Source organism: Suncus etruscus, chromosome 1, assembly GCF_024139225.1.
Source record: "Suncus etruscus isolate mSunEtr1 chromosome 1, mSunEtr1.pri.cur, whole genome shotgun sequence".
NCBI lineage: Eukaryota > Metazoa > Chordata > Mammalia > Eulipotyphla > Soricidae > Suncus > Suncus etruscus.
The window spans coordinates 105,798,010-105,811,736 of record NC_064848.1 but is presented as its reverse complement, the minus strand read 5'-3'; the positions used below and the strand labels follow the sequence as shown (position 1 = coordinate 105,811,736).

Genomic DNA, 13,727 nt, shown 5'->3' with positions numbered 1-13,727 from the left:
ACTACCCAAAAGACACACCAAATTTTGAAATAAAGATGGCGTTAAATCCCAGGACAATTCTTTCTCTCAACGTCAATGGACTAAATGCACCAGTTAAGAGACACAGAGTGGCTAAATGGATCAAAAAACTCAATCCAACCTTCTGCTGCCTACAAGAAACGCACCTGAATAGTCAGAACAAACATAGACTCAAAATAAAAGGCTGGAGAAAAGTTATCCAAGCAAACAACACCCATAAAAAAGCTGGAGTGGCCATACTAATATCAGATAATGCAAACTTTATACTCAGGAAGGTTGTAAGGGACAAAGACGGACATTTTATATTAATCAAGGGGTACGTAGAGCAGGAAGAATTCACTCTCCTAAACATATATGCACCGAATGAGGGGCCAGCAAAATATTTAATACAACTGCTGACAAATCTGAAAAATAATATCAACAACAACACAATAATTGTGGGGGACCTAAACACGGCTTTGTCAACACTGGACAGGTCAACCAGACTGAAACCCAACAAGAATATACTAGACCTGAGGAGAGAAATGGAAGAAAGAGGCCTAGTGGATATATATAGGACACTCCATCCCCAGAAACCTGGATACACATTCTTCTCCAATGTACATGGGACATTCTCCAGGATAGACTACATGCTGGCACATAAAACATACCTCCATAAGATCAAGAGGATAGAAATTTTTCAGACTACCTTCGCTGACCACAAGGCTCTGAAATTATTTGTGAACTCCAAAGGGACTCAGAAGAAACACTTTAACACCTGGAAGTTAAACAGCCTCATGCTCAATAACCAGTGGGTCCGAGATGAAATCAAGGAGGAAATAAAAAGGTTCCTGGAAACAAATGACAATAAAGACACAAACTCTCAGAACTTATGGGACACAGCAAAAGCAGTACTGAGAGGAAAATTTATAGCTTTGCAAGCACACATCAGGAAGGAAGAAGGAGCTTACCTGAGTAGCTTAATGACACAGCTAATAGAACTAGAAAATGCTCAACAAAAGGACCCAAGAACAGGAAGACAGAAGGAAATAACAAAGCTGAGAGCAGAAATCAACGAAGTGGAAACTCAAAAAACAATCCGAAAGATCAACGAAAGCAGAAGTTGGTTCTTTGAAAAAATAAACAAGATTGATAGACCACTGGCAAACCTAACAAAGAAAGAGAGAGAGAGAAACTTGATAACTCGTATCAGGAATGAAAAAGGAGAGATCACTACTGATATGACAGAGATTCAAAGGGTAATCAGAAACTACTTTGAAAAACTCTACGCCACTAAAAATGAGAACCTGGAAGAAATGGATAAATTCTTGGACTCTTATAATCTTCCACGGTTGAAGGAAGAGGATGTAGCATATCTAAACACCCCCATCACCATTGATGAAATTAAAACAGTAATCAAATGTCTGCCGAAAAACAAAAGCCCAGGTCCAGATGGATTCACTAATGAATTCTATCAAACTTTCCAAGAGGAACTACTGCCAATCTTGGCAAGACTCTTTCATGAAATTGAACAAACAGAAACACTTCCAAATAGCTTTTATGAAGCCAACATCACCTTGATACCTAAACCAGACAGAGACGCTACCAAAAAAGAAAATTACAGACCAATATCACTGATGAATGCAGATGCAAAGATCCTCAACAAAATCCTGGCAAATAGGATTCAATGCCTCATTAAGAAGATCATCCACTACGATCAAGTAGGTTTCATCCCAGGAATGCAAGGCTGGTTTAACATCCGTAAATCTATCAACATAATACACAACATCAATAACAAGAAAAATAAAAACCACATGATCATATCAATAGATGCAGAGAAAGCATTTGATAAGGTCCAACACCCATTCTTGATCAAAACTCTCAGCAAGATGGGAATGGAGGGAACCTTTCTCAATATAGTGAAGGCCATCTACCACAAGCCAGTGGCAAATATTATCCTCAATGGAGAAAAACTGAAAGCCTTCCCTCTAAATTCTGGCACAAGACAAGGCTGTCCTCTCTCACCACTCCTATTCAACATAGCACTGGAAGTACTTGCTATAGCGATTAGGCAAGAAAAGGATATCAAGGGAATCCAGATAGGAAAGGAAGAAGTCAAGCTCTCACTGTTTGCAGATGACATGATACTCTACTTAGAAAACCCTAAAGACTCTATCAAAAAGCTTCTAGAAACAATAGACTCATATAGCAAGGTGGCAGGCTACAAAATTAACACACAAAAATCAATGGCCTTTCTATACACCAACAGTAATAAAGAAGAAATGGACATTAAGAAAACAACCCCATTCACAATAGTACCACACAAACTCAAATATCTTGGAATCAACTTGACTAAATATGTGAAGGACCTATACAAAGAAAACTATAAAACTCTGCTCCAAGAAATAAGAGAGGACACACGGAAATGGAAACACATACCCTGCTCATGGATTGGCAGGATTAACATCATCAAAATGTCAATACTCCCCAAGGCATTATACAGATTTAATGCCATCCCTCTAAAGATACCCATGACATTCTTCAAAGAAGTGGATCAGACACTTTTGAAATTCATTTGGAACAATAAACACCCTTGAATAGCTAAAGCAATCATTGGGAAAAAGAATATGGGAGGAATTACTTTTCCCAACTTTAAACTGTACTACAAAGCAACAGTTATCAAAACAGCATGGTATTGGAATAAGGATAGGTCCTCAGATCAGTGGAATAGGCTTGAATACTCAGAAAATGTTCCCCAGAGATACAACCATCTAATTTTTGATAAAGGAGCAGGAAATCCTAAATGGAGCAGGGAAAGCCTCTTCAACAAGTGGTGTTGGCACAATTGGATAGCCACTTGCAAAAAATTAAACTTAGACCCCCAGCTAACATCATGTACAAAGGTAAAATCCAAATGGATTAAAGACCTCGATATCAGCCCCAAAACCATAAGATATATAGAACAGCACATAGGCAAAACACTACAGGACATTACAGGCATCTTCAAGGAGGAAACTGCACTCTCCAAGCAAGTGAAAGCAGAGATTAACAGATGGGAATATATTAAGCTGAGAAGCTTCTGCACCTCAAAGGAAATAGTGCCCAGGATACAAGAGCCACCCACTGAGTGGGAGAAACTATTCACCCAATACCCATCAGATAAGGGGCTAATCTCCAAAATATACAAGGCACTGACAGAACTTTACAAGAAAAAAACATCTAACCCCATCAAAAAATGGGGAGAAGAAATGAACAGACACTTTGACAAAGAAGAAATACGCATGGCCAAAAGACACATGAAAAAATGTTCCACATCACTAATCATCAGGGAGATGCAAATCAAAACAACGATGAGATACCACCTCACACCCCAGAGAATGGCACACATCACAAAGAATGAGAATAAACAGTGTTGGCGGGGATGTGGAGAGAAAGGAACTCTTATCCACTGCTGGTGGGAATGCTGTCTAGTTCAACCTTTATGGAAAGCGATATGGAGATTCCTCCAAAAACTGGAAATCGAGCTCCCATACGATCCAGCTATACCACTCCTAGGAATATACCCTAGGAACACAAAAATACAATACAAAAACCTCTTCCTTACACCTATATTCATTGCAGCTCTATTTACCATAGCAAGACTCTGGAAACAACCAAGATGCCCTTCAACAGATGAATGGCTAAAGAAACTGTGGTACATATACACAATGGAATATTATGCAGCTGTCAGGAGAGATGAAGTCATGAAATTTTCCTATACATGGATGTACATGGAATCTATTATGCTGAGTGAAATAAGTCAGAGAGAGAGAGAAAAACGCAGAATGGTCTCACTCATCTATGGGTTTTAAGAAAAATGAAAGACACCCTTGTAATAATAATTTTCAGACACAAAAGAGAAAAGAGCTGGAAGTTCCAGCTCACCTCAGGAAGCTCACCACAAAGAGTGATGAGTTTAGTTAGAGAAATAACTACATTTTGAACTGTCCTAATATTGAGAATGTATGAGGGAAATGTAGAGCCTGTTTAGGGTACAGGCGGGGGTTGGATGGGGAGGAGGGTGATTTGGGACTTGGGTGATGGGAATGTTGCACTGGTGATGGGTGGTGTTCCTTTTATGACTGAAACCCAAACACAATCATGTATGTAATCAAGGTGTTTAAATAAAAAAAAAATTTAAAAAAAAAAAAAAAAAAAAAAAAGATTGTCATAATAGTTGTTACTGTAGTTATTTCCCTAACTGCACCACTACTCTTTGTGGTGATCTTCTTACTTTTTAATTGTCAATGCTCTACCAAAATTTCAGTGTGTTCCCTGCACCAAAGGAAACAAAATTTTGTTATTTTTGTTATTTTTGAAAATAAAAGTAAAAAAATGTATATCCACTGTACTTAATTTTGATTCCTTTCCTCATTTGAACTGAAAAAAAAAGTTTACATTTTACTAAGAGAAGTGATTGCCCAAAATCAGGCTGTGATTCTCAACAGGCTTCCAAATGCTAACAGACACTCTCAGAATGCCAACCTGCTACTTATCAAACTCTTTCCCTGAGTTGGCAAAACTAAACCCCAAAAGAGCCATTCCTTGTTATGAGAGGTAAGAGATTAAGTATCATTTCTACAAACTGAGCATCAAACAGTTAACCCAAGAAAATGAGGCTGCAGGTTGGCTTTTCCCCAGGGCCCAGCAGGCAGCTCTTGGCCTCCTCAGGTGCTGGATCACTTGTGTGGGAGAGACAGGAAACAACCTCAGGGACAGGTGTGTCTGAGTAATATGCAGGAGGTTATGGTACTGACTCAGGCTTCCTAACACATGAGGACCTTTAACTAGCTCTTTCCACCCCCAAGGAACTAAATTGCAAAAGGGAAGAACAATGTGGCACTACTAGCAGGAGAGCAAACTGCCGTCTGATGATCAACGTGTGGTAAAGCATCTCTTTAAATATGTTGATTATTATATTCTATAATCAGTATTTTATAATTCACTATTTTTATAATTTACAATATTTACTATTATTGTCTTATACTTGCATGGCTGTTGGGTCAAGATCCTGCAACATAATCCCCTCATTCTTTTCTTCCACTTTTTCCTTAGCAACCTCAGATCAGACAAATGAGATTCTAATCCCTTATAAAAAGCAGAGCCATATAGAGGCATTTCAATATGCTTTATTCTAAAAATAAATGTAAATCAACTCGAGAGGACTATCCTTATTTGTATTGCAGGCATAAGGTATCAGTATAATCAGGATATGCTCTTCAAAGTAAAAATGCCAGCCCAGCAGAAAACTTTACAAAAAGAGAAACATCACTAGTGCATTGAAGGAAAAAAATGTAAAAATAAAACAAGAAGCAAGATGTTTTCCTAACCACTCCTATTATGAAAAATGCATAGAGAAAAGCTGTATGAACTACGGGATAGCATCATGTTCAAGTCATAAGTCGTATTTTTGATATGCAGGCAAATATGTATCTGTGCTGGCAAAGCCAAGTGCCTAAGTATACACAGACACAAACAACAATGAGCCTTTCATTTTAACTAACCCTTTCTGCCAATCTTCCACAGTCCTTTGGGATAATTAACAGGAAATATCTGACCCTGGATTAACTCAACTAATCTTCAGTCACTCCCATGATGCCAAGTCAGCCAGGAGATTTAAAGAGCACAGGGCACTAATTAAAGTTGCTACTAACTGAAAATGTCATTTTGATAACCATAGTCTATTTAGCCATGAGCATTAGTGCCTTATTTTTGCTACATCACTTGTTATGTTCCTCTCAAGTATGATTTTACAAATTCAAAAAAGTACCACAGAATAAAACAGTCTGTTACACAGATTGTCTAAATCCCACTTACCTCACTTAAAGTAGAATTTTTCTGAAACTATCAAAATAATTGGTACCATTTATATTTTTAAATTGAAATTAAACACATGCCTCATAATTCTATGCCATGATAATCCTCCTTTTAAATTATCAGCACTAAAATCTAATTTTTTGATAAATAGAAAAGCAGTATTTTTTTATCTTCACTTACAAAATTCTAATCCTCACTAATAGGGTACAAATATACGCATATATATGTACAGAGAATTAGAAATAGCTAAATAATAAATAGATAAATAAGTAATAAATAAATAATACTATAAATTATATAAATATAATATAAATAATTATATAAACATAAATATACTGTAATATAAATTTAAATATATAAAATATATAATTATATAAATAATATATATTATAAATAATAAAAAATAGATAAATAATGAAAGATATGTCTATGTAGATACAAACATCTTAGTCCTTTTCCACATTACATGCTTTATTTTTTAGTTTTGGGGCAACTCTTAGCTGTATTCAGGGCTACTCCTGATTCTGTGCTTAGTGATCTATCATGGTGATTCTCCTGAGACTGTAGTGCCAGGATTAAACTTGGTCGACTGTAAACAATGCAAGAATTTACCAGCTGTACTGTCTCTTTAATTCTACCTATACTTTTTAAGTCTGCACAAAATGCACTATAAATGATAATGTCATCCTTTTGTCTTTAGAGATAAAGTCTTTTTAACTATTTAAATACATTATCTGTGAAGTATCAATAAAAGTCATAGGTTCTGATTAAATGGTATATTTATTTTTGTTTGTTTTGTTTTTCAGGCCACACCCATTTGATGCTCAGAGGTTGCTCCTGGCTAAGCGCTCAGAAATTGCCCCTGGCTTGGGGGAACCATATGGGACACCGGGGGATCAAACCACGGTCCTTCCTTGGCTAGCGTTTGCAAGGCAGACACCTTACCTCTAGTGCCACCTCACTGGCCCCAATTTCTTAATCCATGAAAAAAGCAAAACTATAAAGAAAGTCATCTCTTCATAATCAACAATAACTCTAAAAATAAGGAGTAAATTTAATGATGCTTTTGCTTTTTATATAATCTATAAACACTGTAATATTTACAGTTATTATTAGTCAATAAGTACTGAAAGATATCAAAGTTAATTTACCTTTAAATATATCATTTTACCATTATTCATCACAGTTAAAGAAGATAAAATCTGCTTAAGACTTTAGGGGTGATATTCTCATAAGTTATTAACTCTGTCAAAGCAATCTAATGTTTTTCAAAAGTAAATCTTTTTCATGGTTTCTTTAAAATACTAACTCAAAAACATCACCAAGAATCTCTGTTTCTTTGATAAAACTGCTAAAATATGTTAATTTTCCCACTTCAGTGAGTTACAAAACCAAGAGCAGTCAAATAACTCTTAAAGGGTATCATGTAAAATAAGATAAATCCAAGGAGAATGATAAATATAAGATCATCCTACTAACAAGTAAAACAAGAGAAGCAATGTAGAAGGGCAAACAAAACCAAGTAAAAATAAACCCTTGGACACTGATTACAAACAAACTGAGGTTACTGGAGAGATAATTTAAAGAGATAAATGTGAAGGGTATAAAATAGACTGTAGTAGAATATGAGCTTTTGTAACGTTAGGTTAATTGTGTTGAGTCAACTGTACTATGAAGAGACATGAAATTGTACCCCTTAAACATAGTCATATAAAACAGAATTGACTCAGTTAAAACACATTACTTATTGTAGAAAAACAATAAACAATCTTTGAAAATGTGTTCCTCCAAAACACGTTGTTAGAAGAACAGCCATTATTTACCTTCTATCACCTTCAAAAATCCACATTTTGGTGTCTTTGTTTTGGGGTTACACCCTTATTCATTGAATGCTACTCCTGTCTTTGTACTTGAGAATTACTGCTGACAGTGCTTGGACCCACATGTGGTTCAGAGGATCAAACCTGGGTCAGCTGTGTACAAAGCAAGCATACTACACACTCTACTATCTCTCCAGCCCCCAACAAACAAATCTTTTAAATCTCTAACCTATAAAATGTTCACAGATTTATTATTTTATAATAACTTAGGTAAGAATTCATCATCTATTTTTATTTTGTTATTTACATTGTGGATATAATATGTTGTCACCTAATAAAAAATTAAGATTTCTTGCCATTGAAAACCAAAACCTGTATTTTGATTCTTTATACAGTTTCTAATAAAGTACTGTATTCTGATAAGGAGAGAATAAAGCTCAAAATGTTATAAAAAAATAACTTAGACATAGTATATCTAGGCCAATACTTTCAAATTGGTAATATAATAAGCTTGAAAAGAGTTCTGAATAATTTTCATAAAACAAAAAATCTCATTTGTTTATGGATCTTCAGGCAACCAAGCTCACTTTTAAAAATATACACATTATAAAGTAGGATTAGATCTTAAGAACAGTAAATAACATCTCTTATTTGGCATTCTAAAATGAATAACCAGATAATCCTCCAATCTAAAGGACCTTAATTTATTACAAATTGAGTTTACTGGTATTTTAAATTGCCAGTTTATTGTAATCAGGTACATTAATTGTAAAAACTATAAACTTCAAATAAGTAAATGAAAATTCTTCTATGCTTCTAATATTTGTCTTTACTAAATATTTTTACTAGAAATTCTGAAATTGGCTATGAAAGTTTTTCAGAAGAAATCACCACCTCCTATTATATAATTGATATAATATATTGCTTACCTCAGTCAAGTGTGGTGTAGGATTAAATCCACAGAGATTACACACTTGTTTCTTGCATTCAGTGCAAATGTTGAAGTTAGGAGGATCCTTAGAACCCATATTAAGTTCAGTTTTGCAGAGAGGACAGACAGATTCTGGTTTGGGTATTTTTTCAGGTTTGGGTGGAGCAGCAGCTTTTTGAGGATCAGTTGTGGAAGGTTTAGTATCCTTAGTAAGTGGAGGTTTCCTTTCTGTTTCTGTTCTTTTTACAGGTGGAACTTTTTCAGCTTTGGACTCTAATTTTTCAACTCCTGGTGCTTTTGTTTCTTTTTTCACAGGGACAATGTTTGCAGGTGTTGGTGGAGCCTGACCTGTAGATTTAGGTGTCACCTGAGAAGCGGGAGGCTGTGAAGGAGATGGAGCCTGTTTGCTCAGGGTTCCTGGTCCACCTTGTGCATGAGAACTAGGCTGGCCTGCCGTGGAGATTAGACTTGATGCTTGACTAAAGATTGAAGCTCCAAAGCCAAAGAGTTTTCCAGTCACACTTTCTGAAGGAGTCGTGGGTTGTGATTTAGGGGCATCAGTAATACTTCCCAGATTCAGACTGAAGCGTCTTGACTGCTCCTTGGGAGGTGGTTGAGAAACAGGGGCAGTTTGACCAGGCTGTGGGCCTGGGGTTGCTGATGACCCTTTTGGCACTGGCTTGCCTTCTGGCTTGGGACTCGTTTTGGTTTGTGCTTTCTTGGGTTCTTCCCTCTTTTGAATGGAATCAGCTTGCTTTTGACCTTTGTTCTCTGAACTAGACCCAGGCTGTGAAACAATTTTTGAATCTGATGCGGGCCGTGGTATGACCGTGGAATCCAATGAGGTGACTTTCTCTCCTGTTGGTGGAAAACTTTGTGAAGGCTTGGCAGAATCTGTTTTGAGAAGTAAGGTTTTTTTCTCTTGATCCTGTGGCTGCGTTTTTGAACTTGGAGTATCAGGTTTTGTGGTTACTGAGGATGAAGACACAGCATCTGTGACTGGTTTGGCCATTTTAGGCAGCTTTGGTTTGTCATCAACTGGGGGGACTGTGGCCTGCTCAGATGATGCAGGAGGCTCTTTGGAAGGAGTGGACTTGGATGTGGCATCTACCGCTGGAGGTTGCTTCACCGTGACCGGGGGAGAACCATGAAGAGTAGATTGTTTTACTAGTGGTGGGGGTTTTTTAGAGTCAGGCACCATTGAAGTATCCTGTTTGGGTACAACGTCCTTTTTTGGAGAAATCTGTGGGGATGGTTTGGGTACAATGTCCTTTTTTGGAGAAATCGGTGGGGATGGTTTGCTCGCTACTGATGCAGGAATAGCAGAGGCAGTCTTCGATTTAGGCTGCGGTGATGATGGAACTGGAGTCAGTTCACCTCCCAGAGCTCTTTGCATCTGACAGTTTAAACAGAGCCACTCCTTTATCTAAAATTAATAGAAAACAATAATCACAGGTGAAATAACACTACAAATAGGAAAAAAATAGTGACATAATAGCATCTTATTTGAAATGTAAACTATATATATAATATCAAATTATTTAAATCCTATTAGTCATATAGCTCTTATATTAAGTATAATCAGTAAATTATCTAAAAGATTAATTACATTAACATATAATAAACCTCAAAAGTGAATCATTCCATACTTTAAGGAAAATGTAAAAATCAATAGTTCCATTTGTATTCCCATGTTAATTTTTATTAACTCATACAACTGATCATGCCTAGAAAAAGAATATTGCATAATAAAATAAGTGAGTTATAGCATATTATACTCAGTTCTGTCAGAAGGATTAAATATTTTCTGTACTAATGGCTTATACAGTTTTTAGTTATACAACTAGTGTGTACTTGTCAAATTATCAACACATTGCTAATTTCTTAAATTAGCAGTACATTATGACTTCTACCGTCTAAGGCAACATTATCAAATGTGTGAAAACAAAATTTGGAACCATGTTGGTTAGAAAGAGATCATTCTCTCTCTGTGAAGAAAATAAAGTAAAATAATGGCATCCTTTCAAATGATCATAAATAGCATGACCTAACATAGAAAATAATGGCTTTTAAATGTTATAATACTCGAAGAGTATACTCATAAATGAGCAATGTGTGTATATAACTGATATATATGACACATAAATGTAAAGGTTTACACACATCTATTCTTCATATCATTTCATTGTGAAAAGCCGTTGAATTGAATGTTTCAGAAAAGAATTTAAGGTACTTTATATAACATTTATCTTAATTTTCTTACCGATGTAATATATCCTTGTTATACATTTTAAGTTTTACCTACATAATCCAAAATGCAATTTCTATATAACCTATATCCTCTACCAAAAATGACTAATGTTGCCAATTTGCCACTAAGTGCTCTATACAGAGTTCTACCAGATAAAGAAACTAATAGAAAGAGTGTGGAAATTTTTCAAAAGTACAAAAATCTCCTGGTTTTAAACAATTTAATTCTGAAAAGAATACAAGTTAACATTATATTAATTCTTAAAAAAAACTGTCATTTGATAGCTTTCATTAAAATACTTTTATTAAGGTATTTTTGAAAAGAAGGGAGAAGAGAGTACTCAGCGATTTCTCATGGCTCTGTGCTCAGGGATCACAAATAGGGGTATCAGGGGACCATCTGTGATGCTGGCAAACAAGCTTGTAACCATCACTTATCTCCTTACTCAGAGTGAATATTAAGCATTTTTAATAAAAATAAAACCTAATGGCCTCTTCCTTAATCATTAAAATAAGTTACATAAGCATACTCAAAGTATTTAAACTCATTCACCGTATTAGACTTACTTTGCAATGTTATAAAAAATACTTTTTGGAAGAAGTTTAAAGAGCTTATTAACTTCCACTTAAAAGCTATATTTGTTGAAAGATCTAAATTAAAAAGTAAATCTCAAATTTTGTCAAATATAAGTAGGGCCTATATTTGTATAGTGAGTTCATTATATTTTTGACTATATATGTGTCAAATACCTTAATGTTCAATGCATTTTCTTTCAGCTTCATCCTTTCTGTATTTTTGAAACAATATTTCACAAAATAACTTTTCCTACATATAAATATATAAAGTTCCAAAACATAATCCAGCAAGTCTACTTCTGCAAACACCATATTAAAAAGTAGGCTCTGATGTAACCTTTTATTTTATTTTATTCCCTTATTGATGGAAGTAAATTTCTCCATAATATGCATTTACTTCCATGACCATCTCTCATATCAATGAAATTTGTGTATTAGAACTACTTATATTTGCTCTTTTTTACAGCCTTATTAATACTGTATTACATAACTATGGAGCCAACCAAGATGAAAAAATAATTCCAGCACATTTACTTTTATATGTATATCACCACAATTTTTCTATGTTATTAGATCTGTATAAACATTACCCACTCTAAATTATAAACCCTAGGATTGTTTTTTATTATTGCTAATTACTTTTATTCTTTGACATGTTGTTATAGTCAAATATATGTTAATATATTCACCTATTTACATAATTCAAATGTTTGCTGTACACCTTCAACCTTGCACATGTCACTGAACAGAAAAGGCCACAAGATTCTGTCTTTAGTGACACTATATTATAGGTGAAGAGTCACAAAAAACATGTCAATGCATAATAATATAATTTCAAGGTTATTACACACAGAAGTATCTGATAATAATGTGATCAATCCTGTTTTCTTCTCTTTAAGGTAGTCTGTGCCTACCTGAATAATTTTTCTTGGAATACATCTATTTTTTTGTTGTTTCAGTTTTTGATCCAAATCCAGTTGTGAGTTGTGCTCATTTCGGCAATACATATACCAAATCCAGTTGTGATTAGTACTAATTCCTCAGAGGAGCTCAGGGCTCATTCCTGGTAGTGCTCAAAGGAGCATATTTGATGATGGTTGAAACAAACCCAGGTCAGCTGAATGCAAGGTAAGTAGCCCCTGTACTCGAACTCCTGAACATATCTGCTTTCATCGGTAAAATTTTAAGTCTCTGCAATATGAACTTTAGCATTATATGCACAGCTATCTAATAAACTTGCTCTGTATATTGGACCACAAAAGAGAAATGGAGGAAGAAAGAGAGAAGGAGAGAGAAGTGAGAGAGAAGAGAGAAAGGGAGAGAGAGAAATATCTTCCATTGATGCAGGCTGAGAGGCAGGCAGGAGAAGGGAGGGGAAAGAAACTGGTGATATTGTGGGAAACATGCACTAGTAATGGTTGTTAGACATTATATGACTGAGATTCAATCATGAAAAAATTTGTAACCATGTATGTCAATTAAAATTGTGATTCAATTTAAAATTCATTTAAAAAAACATTTTCTTAAAAAAATAAGATAGGTGCACAAATGAAATTTTGGCTCCTTCAGAAGGGAAGAATTCTGCTTTTCTTTCGATAAATCCTTTCCTGTACACTATAATTCATGCAATAGTTTGGCCTTTTAATGACCAGATTATCTTCACTATGTTAAGGAACAGAAAGACCGTGATAGCACTCAATGCTTTTCCTTTTTGATATTGTATGATTATAATCATGATCTTTAGCTATCACAATTTGAAATACATTTTGTTCTCATGAAGAGTCTCCTTTTGATTTAATTCTATTGGCCAAATCTGTTGAAAACAAAGTAATTTACAGCTTTAAACTTAAATTTAATCAGTACTGAGAAGAGCAATATTCCAATTTTATGATTTTATGATTTAATAGCAAAAATCCTTTCTTATACATTAAGAAAATAAAAAAGTATGCAGCATAACTTAAAAGTGATATCAATAAGCTTTTTGTCACCCATAACCTTCAAAGTCCACTGAAATTTAACAGTAGTGACAGTACATTTGTTTTCATGAGTTACAGAATCTGCAATATTTTATTGCATTCTCGATTTCTCATAAAGTATGTTTATAATGCTTATGAAAAGGAATTTCCTATTCATCCTATTCCACTTCCAAAGCTACTATCCAGCCTTCAATTTAATATTTATCAAATACTTAAATCTGTAATTAAAAACAAAAAGGAGTGACTCTACTTTCCCTCAAATATTGCTGTCTTTCTAATACCTATGAGATAGAGTTTTCTTTTTAGCAAGACTCAAAATAC

The 13,727-nt window shown here is 34.8% G+C and overlaps 1 protein-coding gene across 1 annotated transcript in view; it reads right to left on the bottom strand.

Annotated features, from left to right (window-relative positions):
* PCLO (piccolo presynaptic cytomatrix protein) overlaps positions 1-13,727 on the bottom strand; it is a 331,891-nt gene that overhangs the window by 300,932 nt on the left and 17,232 nt on the right. Inside the window, exon 3 of the mRNA XM_049772799.1 lies at positions 8,603-10,030. Within this exon, the coding sequence (XP_049628756.1) occupies positions 8,603-10,030 (1,428 nt within the window). The remainder of the gene's footprint in view (positions 1-8,602; positions 10,031-13,727) is intronic.